At 40.5% G+C, this 20,896-nt stretch overlaps 1 protein-coding gene across 12 annotated transcripts in view; it reads right to left on the reverse strand.

Moving 5' to 3' along the window:
* Positions 1 to 12,825: 12,825 nt before the first annotated feature.
* Nfib (nuclear factor I/B) overlaps positions 12,826 to 20,896 on the reverse strand; it is a 406,951-nt gene continuing 398,880 nt past the window's right edge. For all 12 annotated transcript variants that reach the window (NM_001429573.1, NM_001429569.1, NM_001429575.1 and 9 more), the window contains 1 exon segment: positions 12,826 to 19,362. In NM_001429573.1, coding sequence (NP_001416502.1) covers positions 19,345 to 19,362 — 18 coding nt within the window. In that variant the 3' untranslated portion in view covers positions 12,826 to 19,344.

Raw genomic sequence — 20,896 nt, forward strand, 5'->3', positions numbered from 1 at the left:
TCCTGTTTCCCGTGTACCTCACACAAAAATGTAGATGCACAGTAGACCCTAGTAGTTAAGTCAAGGAAAGCAGTTTCACCTGGAGCTCCAAAGTGACAGTAGGCGCCTCCAACCTGAAGCTCTCTCCTTCAAAGTCACACCACAGCTCTTTTGTTCTCTGAGAGGAGGACTTCCCCCAGTACCTGCAGCCAGGAGCTCTTACTGAAGAGCCATAACTCAAGCAAGAGACTCTGCCAGGAAGTAGGCAATGTATAATTGATTTGGACTTATGGCAATAGTTCATGGCACCCCTATTTCCACTTTATGAATCTACTAAGAATTAAAAGACAGCTTGGAAAACAGTGGGCCCGGGGAATCACAGAGGAGATAGTATGGGAAGAAATTGTTTTCATACTAATAGTCAGGCTTTGAAGATACGCTATGCCAAGTAACTCTGGTACTCACCTAAGTTATTATTGTTGCTGCTTCCCCAAGGCATATGAATGTCCAGAACCATTGTAGTTCCAGAGCACAGTCCAGTGAAAATGGGCTGCATGTTGTTACACTGGGCTCAGTAGGAATCAGATTGATAAAACCAGCGTTTACCTCACAGTGATGACTGTTCTCTTCTGTTTCTGAGACTCTCACAAGATAAAATATATAAAAGTCCATTAAGAGGCTGCAGATATGACTCAGTGGTTAAGGGTACTGACTGCTCTTTCAGAGGATACAGGATTGATTCTCAGCACCCACTTGATGACCCACAGACATCTGTAATGCTAGTTTCAGGGCATCTGTTATCCTCTTCTGACATTTGCAAGAACCAGGCATGCCTGTGGTATATATGGTATATATGATACACACACATACACACACACACACACACACACACACACAAATATATATATACACACATATGTTATATATATTATGTGTATATATATAGTATGTGTATATATATATATGGTATGTGTATATATGTATATATATGTGGTATATATAGTATGTGTGTATATGGTATATGTACATATATGTATGCATGTATGTATGTATGTATGTGCGTGGAGCTTATTAGCAGGCAAATCACCCATGTATGTACAGAAGTCAATCTACATGTAGGAGGAGGAGATGAAGAATAAGAGAAAGAGACAAAAAGAAAATGAGGATGAAGAGAAGGAAGAAGAAGAAGGAGAAGAAGAAGAAGAAGAAGAAATCAAAGTTGCATTCTATTTCCTACTGAATTCCTTCTTTCCCTTCAGTTTTCTTCTCTAAGTATATACATCTCTGTGAAGTATTTTAGACCATTGATTATCCATAAATTAAGTATATCCAACTTGGGATGCTTGTGAGCAGAAATTTAGAGCATGATTTCAGATTCCGGCTACATCTTCACAACTTTCAATGAACTGTGTTCCGTGCACGTTCAGGACCTGCTGCTGAGCACCACCCATGTAACCCACTGGTGTACGCGGAGTTGAAGGCAAGCTCCTTGTCTGCCAATAGGCACTGTGCACTGCGACTTCTGTAGTGATGCCTTGGAACCCAGAAAACAATGTATCATATTGGGTTCCAGTTTAAAGCCCAACGATTCACCTGCAATGGTGAAACTATCCAGCTCATTTACTTTGTAGGTTTACAACTTATTCTAAATATTAAAATACTGATCCATGGTGAGATGGCGTCTGAAATGTCTGCTGACAAAATCCAGCCACCCAGGAAGATGCAGGGATAGAAGAGAATACCAATGAACCATGCAGTAAAACATGGTGAGTGATGGTATAAAAATCAGTCTTTAATCTGCATCTTTGAAAGTATTTTCTTATAAAGTATTTTAGTATTTTAAAAAGAAAAAGGAACCCCTAAAACCAAATAACTACAATGCCATTGGCAGTAGCAACCCTGATCCCAATCTCAAAGATGAGGACCCTAGCCTGGGCCTTCTGCCACACCTCACAGGTTTCTTCGTGCACTTAGTATTGGTCTGTCTGTTAATGAGCTGTATTTGTAAACAGAGGCAAAGAAAAGTACAGTTCTGTCTGTCGGCTTGTATCATCTCCTTGAATTCCAGCCATGCTATGAGAAAGTTGGTTCTGCATGAGAGACTCAAACATGGCTGGCTCCAGGTTTCTAGATGGGAATTTTCAGAGTCACGGTTTGGAGATGATCAAGAGCCCCACAATGTGACTGAACATGTGACACACACTGGCCGCAGTATCCCTGCTTATACAAGGTAAGGATTTTAATTAGAACTCAACAAGATGCTAATGATAAAGTTGGCATGGCATATTCAAATACAAGTTCGGCAAGTTATCATTAGTGTGTTTCCGATTTGTTTCTGATGTTGTTCCAGAAAGGAACTCCAATAATGATTCTTATTTCTTTGTTTTTTAACTGGAAAGCTAGGCATTTATTGTTTGGGTAACAATACATTTGAATATGTTTGTTGGAATCTATTTTATAATAAATATAAAGGTTTTAAGGCACAACCCAAATTAAGAAACACAGATGATTCCATCACGCTCCAAAAGCATTGGAAATTTATGTGGGAAAAAAAAGGTGGTCCCTAAACTCAAGCTTAGGAGCAGGAGAAAGAAACCCCACAGGCTCAGCCACTGAATGACAGGGATTCTCCACTCTTGACTGCAAACTGGCCTCACCCAACACCTGCTACCCTCACCAGGCCACACCCCCAGACCATGCTAATGCACTGCCCTGGCTGGGAATCATTAAGTAGAAAGAAAATGGTGGCCTGTGGATGATATGACATCCAGTAACTCAAGGACTCCTCAACAAGGGAGTCACTAGCATCATTAGCAGGAAGTGGTCAATGTTGTTTATTCTCCAAGAGCCTTGCCACTGAGCCTCTGATGTCCTTATGTGGAAGAAATGCTACGGGTCCTGGTGACCAAGTCCATTTTTGGAGAAAATACCACTGGGAATAAGATGGGGATGGGGCAAAGGGGCTTATTCATGGTTAATGTGGACAGGATTGTTGACTTCTACTCACTGGGGGTCAAGGAACCAAGCATAGGATGAATAAACTTGGAGAACCGAAGACCCCAAGGTACCAATCCTTGAGGAGAGGCATAGAGAGGGAAGAGAAGAGGAGCTGTCCAAGGGCTCAGCTAAGGCCTAGATCAGTTAATATGCTTCAATATAACTTGGATTTTTCCTCCTCAGGACCTGCTCTGGCCTTTGCTCTTGCCAAGTCAGACTCATCTAACTCTTACAAGACCATGGGCATCTAGATAGCCAAAGGCAGGGGATTGACTTCTACTTCCATTTCATATCATCCACTTTAAGAACTTGGAAGTGGGTAAGGACAATGGAGGGAGGGACAGGAAGTGGAAGGGTATGCACTGAAAACAAAGGTATAACAGGAAAAAAAACATAAAATATAAACAGAAGTTAGACTTCCTTTTGCGCTGACCTGGATTTCACTCACTGTGCCCATCCTGAGAACATAAGCTCATGGTCCATGGCAGCCTCGTCCAGACATGCTGCTCAAGGAAAGCCTGCCTTCGTTCTGGGCATGCGGCATTGCTGAGATTAGGTTCAAGTCCTTCTCTGCTTTCTTCTTCTCTGAGTGGAAGCTGTACTCCTACTGAGAGACAATGTCACAGGAGATCAGGGTTTCCACTGACTCTCAGGCCCCTTCTTGGATACAATCAAATGCCAACTGCAGGAAGTGAATGGCCAGATGCCCTTTCCCACAATACCCACTTAATTCTGTGTTAGGTCAAAGGAGTTCTCTTGAAGCCAGCATGAACAGGGACAGCCACATGTTCCCAGAGAATGCCTGTTTTCATAACCAATGGGATGTCAGGATTGGATTGATTCTCCTCTGTAACTGAACACATCCATACTGGTGAGTTAAGCTCTGAGGTTGATTTTGGAATCACCTGGAGGTAATGACAAGCCTGTTCCCTCAGTAGCCGAGACCTGAGAGCAAGGGTGATCTTAGCAGTTGAGAGAGGGGGAGTACCTGCCTACACTTTTTTGTCCCCTTATGGGCAGAAAAACAAAAAACAAAACAAAAACAAAAACAAAACAAAACAAAACAACAACAAAACAACAACAACAAACCAGAAGTAAAATACGTGAGGTGAAACAGAGGGGCAGCCTGGAGGAGGAAAGGCCTGAATGCGATATTATCCAAACAAGGGCTGGAAATCCTTAAGAAATAAACATGCACTTTTGTGCACTTTGAAGTTTCACACAGTAGATTCTTTGGGGACAGTAAGTAGAACTTTGGCTCATAAACCTATCCATAATTTCAGTGGTGGAAAGGCTGAGAGGGAAGATACACGTCGGAAACACAAGGAGTACACTTTCTGGTCTATTATGTATAAGGAACTGTGGTCCGACAGAGCACACAGTACCATCTCATTTCATGCCCTACACCAAACATTTAAGGAGGTTTGATCGTCCCTACTCTACCTATGAAGAAGGTTCTGCCATCTAAAGTGTTTCAGTACCCATACACCAAGCTCACTGCTCTACTGGCCATTAATCATACTTTGCCTCTTTCCTTTTGGTAGCGAGTTTCTGTCAGACTCAGGTCAACCAGGCTCCAGAGAAAGGGCAACAGAAGTCACATGCTGTGACCAGGAAGGAGAACCCTGGGGGAGTGGGACTTACTCTTTCTCCAGGGGCAGACTGTGGCACTGTCATTTACAGTTGTCAGGAAGCTTCTTTGAGAAAATAAAACCGATCACTTATGCCCACCTCCATACCTCCTTAGCAAAGGTGAGTTATCTTACTATCGTCCACAAGCTGGCATCCAAGAAGCCTGGAAAGAAAATCTGATATGTAAGAATTGAAAGCTCATGTGGTGCCAGATGACACAAGGTTCATCAGTATTTCATAAATTAATATCTTTCTCTGCAAAATGTTTCAAAGCTACCGGGCCACACTCACATACCCCTTCATACTTGGTTTTGAGATTTTGTGTGTGTGTGTATTTCCATTTCTCTAGCCACTGTTTACACAATTTTGGTTTGGAAAATTAAGCTTAACGAGGACGTCTACTCCTATGAAATCAGGCATTTAAAAACTTCCTTATTGAGAAAGTACAAGGAATAATGATTTTTTTTAATATCACACAATATATTTTGGTTTCTTAGCTGTACTTCATCCAGAGAACATAATACAAAAATATCAAATTAAACCAAGCAAATTTATAAAATTCCTTCTCATAGTTTGCAACTCTTCAAGTGTACCTTCTTTAAAAAGAAGCACGTATGGTTTCCCATGCTATAACAGTTCTCCATTTGCGGAATATGTGAAAAACAGATGCATCTGCCATGATCCTGGCTGAACTCACAGCCCTGTTGCAGAAGCATTGCATATTGTTTGCTTCTGCCATGATGTATTTTGTCAGCTTACGGAGGCCATTTTGATCCAAATCCACCTGGCTATGCATCACCACCAACTTCCGTACCTGCCCTCAGCAATATGCGTTGGCTTTGGCATGCGTAGAGCGAGTTACCACCACAATGAAGCTCATTGTTTCATATTAGGCACCTGCACACAGGCTCAAACAATGAAGCCATACCAAGCACCCCACCTTTCTGCTCCGGGCACTCACTGAGAAAGGAAACTTGTTGAGGCCTGGAAGCCCACTTTCATCATAATTAGACTGCTTGGCCAATATTTAACCGCCAACATCTCAGAGTCAACACGTGAAGATACTCCCAAATCTTGGGTACCTACAAAGCCACTCCAGGTAGAATTAGTGTTGGCTCTCTGATCCTCTTGCTGCAGAGTGCTGCCCATTACTAAAACCCTGCCCTGGATAAGTCTGCATTCTTTAGTATACATAGGGGCATAAAATACCTCTGTTCTTCAGAACTACAAAATCTTTCATAATGGCACCTGATTACTTCCCTGCACCAGGTCCTAATGGATTGGCAAGGACAGAACTCTATGCAGAAGGTCTTCTCTGCCAATTCTCTGCCAAGGACTAGCCAACTGATGCCATTTTAATTTAAAAATAAAACAACAAACTTTTGAGGTTATAATTACAGAATTTCTCTCTTCCCTTCCAAATCCTCCTTGCTTTCTTTCAAATTCATGGCCTCTGTTTTTCATTAATTGTTGTCACAAGTATATTTGTACATGTATATACGTATGTTCAGAAATAGAACCTTTTCAGTTTGTATGTTACTCACACCTGTGACCGTTTGGCATCAGACAACAAATTGGTGTGTCTTTCCACTATCAGTAGTTTTAGTTGCCCATTGTTCTTGTCTGGTTGAGACCTCTTTTCCCTATTCTCGTTGGCATGCCTGCTGTTCTCCTGCTCAGCTCATGTTTAGACAGTCATGTTGGTGAGACGTTATGGGTGTAATTTATGACACTCTTTAGGAGACACGGAATCACAGCAAACTCTCTGGTCCTTTGGTTCTTACTCTTCCTCACAGTTACCTGGGACCTCAGGTTCAGGAGCTGTCTTTATAGATGTGCCCATGAAGACTGGGCTCCATGACTCTGCATTTTGATTGGTTGTGGTTTTCTATGGTGGTCTCTGTTGCAAAGAGAAGTTTCTTTGAAGAATAGTGAAGACTATACTTATCTGTGGGTAGAAGAAAAATTTAGAATGTAGTTATGGATTGTGCTGGTGTAATAAAGTTGCTGTTGTAAGGTCTCCTTCAATATCCATGACTTCACTAGCCCTAGATGGTTGACCAGATTTCTAGTACTAGGAATGACTTACTTCCTGTTAAATAGGCCTTATGTCCAATTAGACAGTTGTTGGTTACCACAACGGTATGTGTACCATTACATACCTGTAGGGTATCGTGCCATGGTGGTAATTGTTGTATTTCATAGGTGTCATAGCTGGGTAGGACTGTGGTTGCTTCCCTCCTTTGGAAGTTTTCATGGAACCCTCTGGTGCCATGAAAGCTAGACATTCAAGTAAGTTCCAGTTCAGGGCAAACATGGCTTCTGCATCTGAAGTGCATGTATTTTCAGCAATAGAGACTTAACCTCCTCCTCCTAGGGGGCAACCTAGGGCAACAACAGCCATCTGTCATGTTCTGGGAGTCTCTTAGACAACCCTAACCAACTCAACAGAGAGCTTCTCATGGTGTTGGGGTTTTGCTAGGTGGTCTTTGGTTCTTGGAGTAGCATTGTCAACCCAAATGTGAATATTCCCTTTAAACTATATATGCATATTTATAGAAGACTTATATGTGTTATAGAATTTCTTAGGTAGTTAATAATATAATTCTAGGTGACTTTTCCAGACATCCTTACTGTTATTTTACCTTCCTCTCTCCTGCCTTTGTAATTATTGTCCCCACAGCCCTAGTTAAAGCCCCCTCCCCTCCTATTCCCCAACCTATTTCCTACTGATCATTATTGTAGTCCAGAAGCCTTTATTTTTCAGTACTTTCCTTTCACGAGATTCACAAGGCCTACATAAGATACCGTGTGTACCAGACTTAACCCCTGCCCTCCTTTCAAATGTATGTCCAGGTACCCAGCTGCCAGCAAGACCATCTCACTGGTTTTGGAAACAGTTCTTACCACCACCATCCTATTTTAGCAGCATCATCCCCTTTAAGAATTTGTATTTTGAATTTATTAACAATTTTATTTTGAAAATTTGTTTTATACATTGGATTGGCTTTTTTCTAAGCATAGTTTTCTTCCTAACCAAATGTGATACAGAAGGATGCATTTAAGATTTCTTTTGTGATAATTCTAAAGAATATAGTATAGTAAATAATGCTACTATGTTAGGTTTATAAATGATAGGAGTTGTGTACAATTGTTTTATTTTGAAATACTGCCTATTTATATTTTACATTTTTTAAATAGAACTGAACATTTAGGCATCTCTGAACATAATTATTCAACTCTACTGTTTCATGAAAAGTGGTATTCTCTTTATTGTCAAAAATTTAAAAGGGCATTGTTCCTTAAAAGTCACTAAATGGAAAATATTTAATAAATTATCACTTAAAACAAAAAACCTGTGTGTGAGTGGTTGCATGTATTTAATAAGCCTGGTGGTTGAGGAGGCCAGGAGACGGTACTGTATCCCCTGACAGTGAGTTAGAGAGATGGGTGTGAGATACCACATATGTGGGTGCTGAGAACCAAATCCCGGTTCACGGTGAGAGCAGCAAGTGCTCTTAACCACCGAGATATCTCTTCAAAAATTCAACTTCATTCCTCCTAATGGGGTGGTCATTATGTGTTGGTATCTTGGTGGTGTTGTCTTACATGAATCTAGCTAACTTCTCACCAACTTCTTTCAAGCTAGATGGGGAACATGTCTGGAGACTTCTCCCCTGAGGGGCTGCCTGAAGGAATGATGTTGCAGAAGCAATGGCCGTAGAGAAAGGCAGGGAAGGCACAGACACTCATGTGAACTTCAACAGCACCAGGCACCATGCTCCCAGCTAGGACACAAGCCGAGACAGAACCCAATTGACTTAAGACAACTTCCAGGAACTTGAGAAGGACCTTACCATGCCCAGTAGTTTTCTGTTCTCACAGATGGGATCACTCCTGTACTGTCTGGTACAAGTTTTATACCAAACTTAAAAAAAATCAGTGACTTTTATTGCCCAACATCTTTCTTTCTTTGTTAAGTTTTATGTAGTTATATCTGGTGAGTTGTTTCTCCAGTGAAACAACACTTAAAAAGTAAAATTAAGAAGTTCATAATAAAATATTGATTATTTTAATTCTTCCCTACTTTTGAATATTTACTTCTGAACATTTAGTGTGTGTGTGTGTGTGTGTGTGTGTGTGTGTGTGCATTATATTCTAAGTTAATATGATGCTTGCTTTTTCCAGGCCATGTAACACCCAATGTCTTTGAGTTCATGAAACGTTTGATCACATTCTAGCTTGTTTCTGTGGCTCTCCTCAGATAGAGCTAAGGCACTTGTTTTTTCCCTTTTAAAACTTCTTAAATAGTCTACCAAAGAGTCTTTGTTTACAAATAAGTCAGGGTGTCCTTAGCTCTGTCTTCCCTCTATAATCTGACCATGTAGCTAGTAGATGACGAAATGGTGTCAGCATGGTCTCACACATGCTAATGGCATGGCTGAGCTTACACCCATATTTGCCCCATTTTTGCCCGTTCTTAACATTCCAGTTTACATGAAATTCTTCAAAAAACAGGAACCAGCATGCCTGTTATAGAAATAATCAATTCTACTTTAAAATGTATTTGTGTATTTACATATCCTGTGTACATTGAGGGTTCTGCCTATATTCTGTCTGTGTACCACATGTGTGCCTACTGGGCCAGAAGAGGGTGTTGGAGCCTTTGGAAATGGAGATACAGACAGTGGCCAGTCACCTTGTGGGTGTTGGGAACCCAACACAAGTGCTCTTAACTGCTGAGCCACCAGCCCCAGTGTACCCTATTGATTCCAGGGGTGTCCCCTATTTAATAAGTCAAACAGGAGTATTTGAAAATGCTGAATAACTTAAATCTTAAATTTTTGTTGTTATTATTGCAAAACAGATCAGGAAATAGCTTAAGTGAATATTTTTAAAAGTTTTACCTGGGTTCTTATGATGCTATGATTCCACTATTGTAATTTCTCTTATTTCCTTTTCTGGGCAAGTAACACTTAAAAAGCACATTAATTTTATATAAACAGAGAATTTGGCAACGTGAGAAAGAATAATTTCGAGAAACAAGCAAGGTAAAGTTCAAGGTGGGTTTGACAGAGGATTCTGGTCTCTTTCTGAGAAGATTCTCTTGTCTTCTGCACCTGTGAGGCAAAGGGCTGCTGGGCACAGGTGCTGGGGCCCAACGGTACCTCTGAGCTATAAATGATACATGCTCTACACATTTTCCTCAAAGGCCACACTATTGTGGTGGATGTTTCCAGGAAGCATCAAGCCTCATAAAAGCTGTACTCATGAACTGTATATAGCTCTCAGCTGCTACTGTTGACATGACTGTCCCTTCCAGGACACTGGAGTCCATGCTTCCTATTTGTGAACTCTGCCTGCTTACCTGACTATGCTCTCTGCCCTGTCCGTGGGTTCCTGTATCCATTTGCATTTCTAACCTTTGCTATGGGGGTAAGAAGGTGTCAGAGACCATAGACACAGATTGAGCCACAGTCACATTATCTGTATTAAGAGATAGTAAGTAATTGCCTCTTGGCAAAACTGTCCCACCTCCACTATGCTTTTAAGACTACCATTGATGGCTTCATGTGAGTTAGTTAGATTATACCAGAATCCAGCAGACTGGGCTGTTTAAGAGGATACTGTAGATGTGGAAGGGTGGGCCACTTTGAACAAGAGACAGTAAGTCTGAGTTGTGCGGACCCTGAGTGGAATGGTTAATTTGCACAATCTAGAGAGAACATGGTGACAGGCAGGACTTAGTGAGCTTCGAGAGAAGGGACGACACAGGAAAGGGGATCCCAACAAAGGACATGGCCCAGCTTCCTGTAGTTGTTGCATTGTGTAAGGAATCTGTGGGGTTTCTGTTGGATAACACTGGCAAACCTAGAGCTCCCAGTCTCTACCAGTCTTTCCCAGTGTTTTCCAGATATCATATCTGTGTCTAACACCCCCCTTGCCCCTTTTAGGAGGAAAGAGTGGCATGTCCCATGAGAGAAGCACAAATGGCACCCACCAGCTTGCTGTAGGAAGGAGGTGAGTCACTCCATCTTTGCCTTATGTTTCTTCCCTCAACTACATCTGTTCATGACTTGGGACTTTTCCTACATAAATTTTATTCCCCTTGTGCTCTGTCTCCTTTAATGAATACCACTTAGGGGAATTAACACACTTATGAAATCAATGCTTTTCTCGCATCTCAGAGAAAGGAAAATATTGACGTCACCTGAGGAGAACTTATAGAAAGTAATGGTAAGATCATCTACAGTCACGGCTTCCACCTAAGACATGGTCTGGAGGGAGTGTGCAGCCGTCTGCCAGGAGAGATTTGCTGGCTGCCACAGAGTTAAAGCTAACTAACAGTAAAGGAAGTAATCACTCCCAACTGGAAGAAATTCAATTATTTTTTTTTCTATCTCAATAAGACAAAACTGCCTGATAAGTATAATTGTCTTTACTCACAAAAAAAAAAAATGACCCATACATTCTTGACTAATGTGCATATCTTATTGTATCACAATACCTACAAGGTATTTTACAAAGGGCTTTACAAGCAAAATATCATTTCCTTGAACTGAGAATAGGACCCCCGTTGAAGGAATCAGAGAAAGAACTGGAAGAGCTTGAAGGGGCTCGAGACCCCATATGTACAACAATGCCAAGCAACTAGAGCTTCCAGGGACTAAGCCACTACCTAAAGACTATCCATGGACTGACCCTGGACTCTGACCTCATAGGTAGCAATGAATATCCTAGTAAGAACACCAGTGGAAGGGGAAGCCCTGGGTCCTGCTAAGACTGAACCCCCAGTGAACTAGTCTATGGGGGGAGGGCGGCAATGGGGGGAGGGTTGGGAGGGGAACACCCGTAAGGAAGGGGAGGGGGGAGGGGGGAGGGGGGAGGGGGGAGGGGGGAGGGGGGAGGGGGATGTTTGCCCGGAAACCAGGAAAGGGAATAACACTCGAAATGTATATAAGAAATACTCAAGTTAATTTAAAAAAAAAAGAAAGAAAAAAAATATCATGTCCTGTTTTAGCCTCCTAAGAAAACAAGCATTCTCACCAGTAACTACCTTACGAATAAGGGAGCTGAAGCAAAGAAAGCTCAGAAGCGCTGTAGAGCTGACGGCTGCTTTTAGGATTTGAGATGAGACACCTGAAGCCCTGAGAGTAGACTGGGCTGTTTCTGTCACCTTCTCTGTAACCACCACCGTTTCCTTCCTCTACATCTTAATTGGTGCCAAGAAAACCCAACACTTTATAGAGGCAAAACATTTCTCTATAGGTAATTTGTTTTAAATTTTGGTGATATTTTCAAAATTTGTAAAAAAAAAAAAATTATTATTCTAAGAAATCCAGTTAGCCTCTCACACAGAGACTGTCCAAGATGTTATATTTTCTGTCAATATAACCAAATAATTTCCACAGAATCCTAGCTATAACAGAGTGAACACACTATACAAAACTGGTCTGGGGATGCAAAAAGAAGCTATCAAGGATCTCAGATGTGTCTCAGCAAGTCTTTGGTTATGATGGCCAAATTCCAGGCATTTTCTCTCTCTTCAAAGAAGCTCGAATTACTTTTTTATTTTATTTATGCACATCACTCAAACAGATCAGGGAACCATTTAAACTCATTCCTTTTCAATAAGCTATTACTGAACTCCAGCTGACTCCACTCTTGGACGCTGCATTCATCGAGAATGGATTCTAACCTGGTCCTTGGTTTCGGCTCAGAAAGAGGACATCAGCCCTGCTTGCTCTCAAGTTCTGCTCTCTCTTTGAAACCTGAGACGATTCCCTTTCTCAGATATTTGCAGAACAAAATTCTACACTGTTCATATAACCACTAAACCCACAGTCACGGGGAGGGGCCAGGGTTTCCCTTCCCTTTATAGTGTGTGTGTCCTGTGGTTTTCCTGTCCAGCAGACCACAGTCTGGTCTCTGTGGCAGTCTTCAAGTCACAGCTCAAAGGGTGTTCTGGGCCTGAAATTCTGTACCTGCGCTTGTATTCCCATTGTCAGTGTTAAAAGATCTTGGGGGGAGGGACTATATAGATAAACACTTCAGTACTGAGCTGAAATATTAACCTTCTCAGTTGTTGGGAAATTAAGCCGGTGTCGCCCAATGTCCAAATGTAAGAGCCAGGATCAATTTTCGAGGTTCTACTGACCAACGCTGATGTTGAAAGAGCATCAAGACATTGAGGAAAGAGAAACCATGAGGCCAGAGTCTGTAGCATAGCTCATTTTATTGTTTAAACAGTTTTTGCATAGGAAATATATCCGCTTCCAGTAATTGACTGCAGTATGAGCAGCTGCTAGCAGTATAGGCTGGATATAACAGTAACAATCACATTAAGTCAAGCTTGATTTACACCAGTTTAAAACTTGTGGCAATTGAGTTCATTTGCGACCCACAAAAAGTACACAAAGAACGTTATCCTCCAACCGGGCACAATAAAACCTTCACTAACATTCTGGCCCCGTCTGGGGGCCTATCCCAGAGGCCCGAACTCCAGAAATTAAGTAACTGTCATATAATACATCCCACGGCTAAAGGTTTGTTACATGGAGATTATGCATGTGCCTCCTTTTCCCCCCGAAAATCTAATTAAAACACAAGGTTCTGTATTTATGGCCCACGAGGACAAAATGCCAAAAGTTTTAAAATGGATCAACCCTGGTGTGTAGCTAGCAAGCAATCACTGACTACTCGTCACCTACAGTTGTACTAAATGTATCTAAAGAAACACACAGTCCTACAAAAGTTGTTCTCAGAGAAATATCATTGAGGTGGGGGCACCTCTTCCCAGGATGCTCAAAGTTCTCCGTGATAAAAGCACAAATTAACCACCTGATCAAGGCGCAATCTACTGCAGCTTTGAGACGCCTATGCCCGGGAGACAGTTGCCCCTCACATTCCACAATGTTGTAGAGATTTTTTTTTTCCCAAGAAAATGTCATTTGAAACATATTTACAACTGAACTCAACAGAGACTGTGAAATTGAACAGGCACTGCTCATTTGTTTGAGTTTTTTGGTAAACATTTTGCTGGTTTTTTTGTTTTTTGTTTTTTTTTTTTGTTTTTGTTTTTTGTTTCTTTCTCATTTTGCATCAACTTTTATCAGTCCATGCAACTTCAATGCCCTCGATGAAGAATGCATAATAAGCCATACTTCTTTTTTTCTTAAAAAAAAAAAAAGACTTCCTTCTGCATAAAGAGATATATTTGCCACATCAGTCCCTGTAGCACAGTTTTCAAAACCATCTGTCAAAAATACAGTAATACAAGACTGGCTTTAGTGTCACTAGCTTACACTGCTTTTCATGTGTTTAGGCCACCTTTTGTTACTGGTACTGTATCATGCAATAAAAGTTATCAAAGGCTTAATCTAGGGTCCCCGTAGGCTAGTGCCACTGAAGCGCTTTCACAATCTCAACATACATTTGAATTGCAACACACAGATATTTCTAAAGAGTATTAACTACTGAACCCTTTTATCATTAAAAAAAAAAAAAAACTACTTACAACCATTGAAGAAAAACTGCAACAACAAAAAAAAAAATGTAAAAATTGACCGTCTCCAACTTGTCCCCTTTACTATTAACAATGTGACCAACAGATCTGTGGCACGACACAGTACAAAGAGTTGTCATGGCAATGAGTTTGGCTGATGCAAAGGTCATTGTGCAGGGTCAAAGGGCAAAATCAGTGGTCCATGTTATCCCCCAGTGCAGGGATCCACTCCACCCACACAATTTTAAGGAGTTAGAGAAAACAGGGCGACTACCAGAAAGTGCAAACTATGAAGAAGGCAGTTTTCAGCTCCTTCAGCATGGAGGAGAACATTCAATTTTGAGTTTTTACTATTGAACTTGAATAGCCTGCACATAAAAAAAATTTTTTTTTAAAATATAGAAACCCCAATTTTTAAAGTCCAGGAAGCATGCAGCTGGTTAATGTTAACAAAAGACCTTGACAGGAACATGTAAACTATATTGAATGTCATGCTTGGGGCCTATCTGCCAGCAAGATTGTAGAGTTGTTTCACGGAGAATGAATACTGTCCACTGATATGGGGTAACTTTCTGCAGCCTTCATCCGTTCACACAGTACATTGAATCTGCGTCTAGGTAGAGAACATGCCCTGCTTTGCTGCTCAAGATGTTCCCGTGCAGTCTCTGCCGTTGAGTCCTTTTGAAGCTACAAGTCACAAATCCAAGATTCTGCTCCCTGAGGACACGTTATGTGAGACATAGCACTGCTTTGTTTTCTGCCTATCCTGAATGCTCTGTGAAACGTAACCTTAAATACCATCATGGAATAACCATTAAAAAAAAAAGAGAGAAAATGTTTGCTAAAGATCTTATATACTAATAAAAGGACAGTGGTGCTTCCGACATTCTGAAATGCTCTGAAAACCAACTTTTCCAATACTAAATACAACAAAATAACCTTCATAAAATATAACTTTTCTCCATTTACACTTTTTTTAAAGGATTAGTGTCCTATGCTTTTCAAGCATGGGAATCTGTGAAATATCTCCTAACATGGACAGATTTTTTTTTTAATACATAACTTAAGAGCCTGGAGAGTTTTAACTCGAGTCCAGTCTCTAAACAAGGAATATTCTTGTTTACTTTAAAAATGGAAACAACATACAGTTCCATTATAATTGTTAAAAAGTTAGCTTTACAAACATGGGAACTTTAATTTAAAAAAAAATTCTTAACAAAACTATACAGTGTACAAATTACTGTCTACAAGGTAGGCGGTTCATTAAGAAGACCACGTTCTTCTTGCTAATTGCAGCTTCACAGACTCATTCACACTCTTTATAATGGAGCTGCCCACCCGAACATCACCCGGTAACTATATTGCTATACTTAAGGTTTGCCACGTCTTTATGTACAGTCTCCTTCACTGCCTCTCAGGTTTCTGTTCCCCCTTAGGCAAGTCTCGACTGCTCACGTCACTCTGGGGAAAACACACTTCAGAGGCACTGGGAGTGGTGGGCTGCAAAGCAAATACAACACAGGCTGGACAGTGCCTTGAGCTGGTGGCTGGAGACACCACCCCCTACAGATGCCCTTGGGTGATCTTCACCATCCTGAAGCTCTGCAGTCTGGGTAAGGAAGGGGCGTGCAAGACCTGCAAAAGTGGGGCCCTTCGTCAGAATATACTTCCTGGTTTAAAAAAAAAATAGAAGGCTAAAAGTGGATTTGAGATTTTCTATAGTAGTGCTTTTTTAATAAGTTTATCTCAAAGAAAAGAAAAATTGATCTAGGTTTAAAAAAAAAAAAAAAAGGAACACTTGCCCTAGGCCTCTGTACCCAAGAGGAAGGCAGGGTTGCCCACAGTGTGCCATGAATTGTTCATTCACTGGTGACAAGGAGAGGGGACTGCCTGGAAAGAATGCTGTGTCATGTAGGGTCACACTCTTCAGCAAATAGGTCAGAAATACACCAAGAGCTTGGCTGAGAGGATCTGTTATCTGCACAGCTGATATCGCAGACATGGCTAGACTTTCTTGGAACCTGCATCCTAGCATCCGACTGTGCTATCCAGCACGTGGACATGAAACTGAATGGACTGGTCAGGTACAATTCTCAGGCCTCTGAGCACTGGTCTAAAGTACTCACGATTAAACGATCTGCTATGCATACACTTGACAGTTCATTTACTAGGGCATGGCCTGGGGTGGGGGTCAAGAAGGCTTCTTGGCAGCTGACTGTGTATGTCACTAATTCTGAAAGATCTCCTTGGAGTAATGGATACACTCAACAGGACCAGGTGAAAGTGAGGGGAAGACAAAATAAAACTGGTTTCCATTCACCTCTAGTCCTCAGGGGAAACTAATTCAAATATATACTTGAAGTACCACCCCTTCACAAGAAGTTCCTCCCATCATTATCAAACACGCTTAAATTCATCCACAGGAAAATCAGTTGCTTAAAACTCTACATTTCCCTCTGCTCTACTTCTCAGTTTACAAGGGCAGGTAGAATAAAAGGACTGGCTTATTTTTGTTCCTTAAAAACTGAACTTTGATTTTAATCTATCGGTCCAAATACATTCAAGAAGAGCAACCTTCTGTCTGGTCAACCTTCTGGATGCCAAAAAACAAAATCCTAAGTGCAATGCCATCCATTTGAAGTAGTAAGTCACAGGAACAACATATCTGTCATTAACAAAATGGAGGAGCGCTAGGAAGGGGCAGGGGTGCTCTCCCTCCAGATGGGCGAATGCGTTTGGTAGAAGGAAGCGTATTCCTGTGTTAAACTCAAAAGTGTGAAACAGCCAACATCTGCTATGTGGGCACTTCAAGAAATGTCTTTGCCAAAGATGAGACAGGCTCACTTTCCACTGTGGTTTCGGAACTTTCAGGAAAAACTATCGACAACAACTAAAATAAGACAGGGCAGTTCTTCTAAGTCTGCCTCTAGGAGGCTTCGCTGTGCTGTGCTTGCTTTTTCTTCCTGGTTTCTTAGATTGAAAACCAGAAATGAGTTCAGCTTGCACCCCAGGGGGGAAAGTGGGGGCAGGGGGAGGGGAACCTGTCTAAGTTGAAGTTTGTCACAGTAGGCAGAACAGTCGCTTTGCAGCCCAGACCTATCTCAGGGTACAGTGCTTCACAGCTACACTGTAAAGGGTTAAAAATCCTCCCACCCACCCCGGAATATATATATATTTATATATGTATATTAAAAAAAATCCCCTGTCCATCTCTCAGTACACAAAAGGACCTCATCACACTGCAAAAATAGCAGTACCCACTTTGGTCAATTAAAACAAACAAACAAATAAACAAACAAACAAAAAAAGCATACATTATTTCTTTTTAAATCTGTGTACTTACCTATAATAACCAATACAGCTAAAAGCACTACCTACATAGGCAAAACTTGGTATTGCATAATTCGTATAAATTTGAAACCCCTCCCCCCAAATATTAATTGGAAGATGAAAAACATGAAAGGTTAATAGAAAAAACACCAAAATACTGAAAATATTGCTGGTCGATTACAATTTTTAAGCGGCAACTATACACAGCCATGATATGCTTTATAAATGTGAGATAAAGGTGTAACTGTCTAAAAAATCCATGATGTCACACATTTTTCTTCGTCTGGAGTACAAAATATTTTGTCATAAAAATGGTAAAGATTTAAAACGATAATAAATGCAGCAAAACAAGTGTAGTGATGTCACTTTTGTGGATTTTTTTTTTTTGTCTTTTGTTTTTTAGATTTCAAGGCAAGGCACGTAATGTGGACATTATATCTTCGTGCAAATTAGGATTACTGGAAAGAGTACTTTTTAATTAAAATTTTAAGAGACATAGAGGCAACATGTGTCTGCCCATGCACACTATAGATCTGTCATTACGAGAAATGTGTTGAACAAGGCTAATGTCCGAAAGCACCATGCATGTTCCCAGCACCCTGATGGCACTTCTCTGAAGAGCGTGTTTTCCTATTCTATGCCCTGGCGTTCCCAGCCTGTACACTGGAAGCTTTACCCTTGTGACATGGATTAACCTGCCTCTTTGTCTCTACTATGCAGATTGTATAGAACCATTTGTACACCCTATGGGTTCTTGATGCAACCAGTAATTTTAAATAAATAATTCGACCTCTGAGGAGGCTGCAGCTAAGCCAACCTAAGTGCTGTGTTTTCAATATTTTTTTTTATTTTTTATTTTTTTCTGTTCAAGCACATGATTTGTCTTGATTTAATGCCTTTTTAAGTGCCCTCAAAAACTGAGGGGAAAATAAATTCACTCAAAATTATTTTAAATTCTTTTTAATCCCCTCAATTTAGAGTCCAAGGGCTGAAGGACTTATAATCATGATTCCCCTTTAGATATAAATTTATAAATTGCACTTGCCTCTGTTAAGTGTTTCTTTTGTGGGGAAAATATTATATTAATTTTTACTGTTGCATGCAGAGGTAACCCTTTACCCACATAGAGGCATTTCTTCCATAGAGCCTTTGAGTTCAAACCATTTTTTCCCTAGTTTTCTTTTTTTTTCCTTTTTAAGATTTTCAAACTGGGTTACACACTGGAAAAGGCTGGGTTAAGGGCCAAAATTTAATAAATCTGTACGGATAACTAAAGGCTACAGAGATTTTTATATATATATATATATAATTTTTTTTAACTTTTAGAAATCAGAGTGCTTATAAAATGGCTGGCTCATGGCTCTGTCCCCAGCCCCTCTGACGCCGCCTCCTAGCCTTCGTTGTTGAGATAACCAGGAATAGTGACTCCATGCGTAAACAACAAGAATACTAACCAAGAAAACTAGCTTATCATGCAAATATTAAGGCATCTAGAAAGTCAGTTAAAATATATTGTCATAGAGACAGAACATCTATTTCCCAGCGGACTTCATGGAACAAAGGCTACGGTGCAGGGGCTGCAGTCTAGCATCGGTGAGATGTCATTGACCCTTTCCTGTCACTACAGTCTCAACCTTAAGGGAATTAGTGACCGGAAGTGCTGCAATGCTGGTCTAGCGTCTTCTTTCTTCAGTTTCTCTCCTTTCTCCCTGTTGTCCAGTCTTCCTCTTTTCTTTTGTTGGGTGTTTTTCCCCTAATTTTCTTACACTATGGTTGTGTTTCTTTCCCCTCAGTTGCTTGTCTCCGCTTGAAGGAAAGGTTCTCCAATTATGTTCAAACCATAATTTTGGACATTTGCCGGTAAGATGGGTGTCCTATTTGACACTTGAAAAGGAACCAAGCTAGCCCAGGTACCAGGACTGTTGAGAGGAAAAGGAAAAAAAAAAAAAGAAAGAAAGAAAGAAAAAAGAAGACAATGTTAAAATCTCTAGCCATAGCATAAATATAAATTCTAAATGCATAAAATTACAATTATTATATTTTTAACTCTTTAAACCAAAATTGTAATAAAATGTAATAATTAATAGCATGTATTGACATTGCTAAATTATATATTGTACATATATACACATAACTCCTAAATTATATACATTATACAGATGTAATATATATGATCACTTGCTTCCATGAAAAGACTTAACTACGATGCAGAAAAACATGAAATAAACTACATTCACAATTGCTGAACTCCAGCTAATTAAGGATTTTTTTTTCAAATATCTGACCCATTTCAATGTTCTAAATGCAGTATGAGTTTCATTGTTCAAACAAAGGAAACGAAATGCAGAAATTGGTAGGGACGCTACACTACTGTAGTTTGCTAGATACATTAGTTGTGTCCAGTCTTTAACTCACAAGACATTCCGGGTAAGATGGGTTTATGTGCCTATTGGGTCACAAACATTTAAAAACGTAACAAAATACACATTCTTTTTTCTCACATGAGAAAATAATACACTTTCAGGCACATCCATATATAGTGAAATATCTTATTATTATACATAACTGAAGAGTTTTAGACAACCAAATGGATGTCTATCCTGGACCACACAGAGCCCACTGGGGAGGGTGCAGCATGGGGGCTGTCTGCTGTTTTCCTGCTTGCCTTTATAAGCTCCTCAGATAAACCAAAGACTTCCTTTCAATTCACTTTTCCTCAATTGGCTCGCATCGGGGGCCTGGGCATTCCCAGACTTTACCACCAGGAATGATGGCACATTTGGGATGCAGTCATGGAGATAGAAAAGAGAAGGGGAGTAGCCTAAGCCAGCAGCACTGTCTCTCACCAGTCAGCTGTGGATCAGCCTATATTGGCCTTGGGATTTAAAAACAAGTTTGAAAAAAAAAAATTCTCTAGTTGCTCCTGGCATAATTTCTCATAAAAGAATCATATGGAGAAAAGGAGTGCCAGATCTACAGCACCACAAAACACCCCACCCCAGACATTTTGGGGTATGCCTAATGCATTGTTTATATTGATACTCGACTTGGAGCTAATGTTAGCCACATAGCAGCTGCATCACTCCACTGAGGAAGCATCACACAGACACTTCTGTCCCTAGTTTAGCAATAGTCTGGCAGGGCATCTGCTCCACGTTTTACATTTTATTTAGTATTCTCTACTGTTGGACCCATAGGTGAGACGGACACTGTTGTAGTTAGGAATCTAGACCTGCCTTTCTGTCCACGTTTGGCTCTTAAAGGCATAAAAAGCAGAATGGCAATTAATACAAAGAAGCACTTTTAGATTTCAAAAACCCAAACATACGTTTTTTGGTTTTTTTTTTTTTTTTTTTACTCTGAAGACACCTCAATATATAACATGGTTCATTTCTACATGTCTCGGTACGTACTGCTCAGCAGTGCAGCAAGAGAAAAGAAACCAGTGACTGC

This window comes from Rattus norvegicus, chromosome 5, assembly GCF_021556685.1.
Source record: "Rattus norvegicus strain SHRSP/BbbUtx chromosome 5, alternate assembly SHRSP_T2T, whole genome shotgun sequence".
Taxonomy (NCBI): Eukaryota; Metazoa; Chordata; class Mammalia; order Rodentia; family Muridae; genus Rattus; species Rattus norvegicus.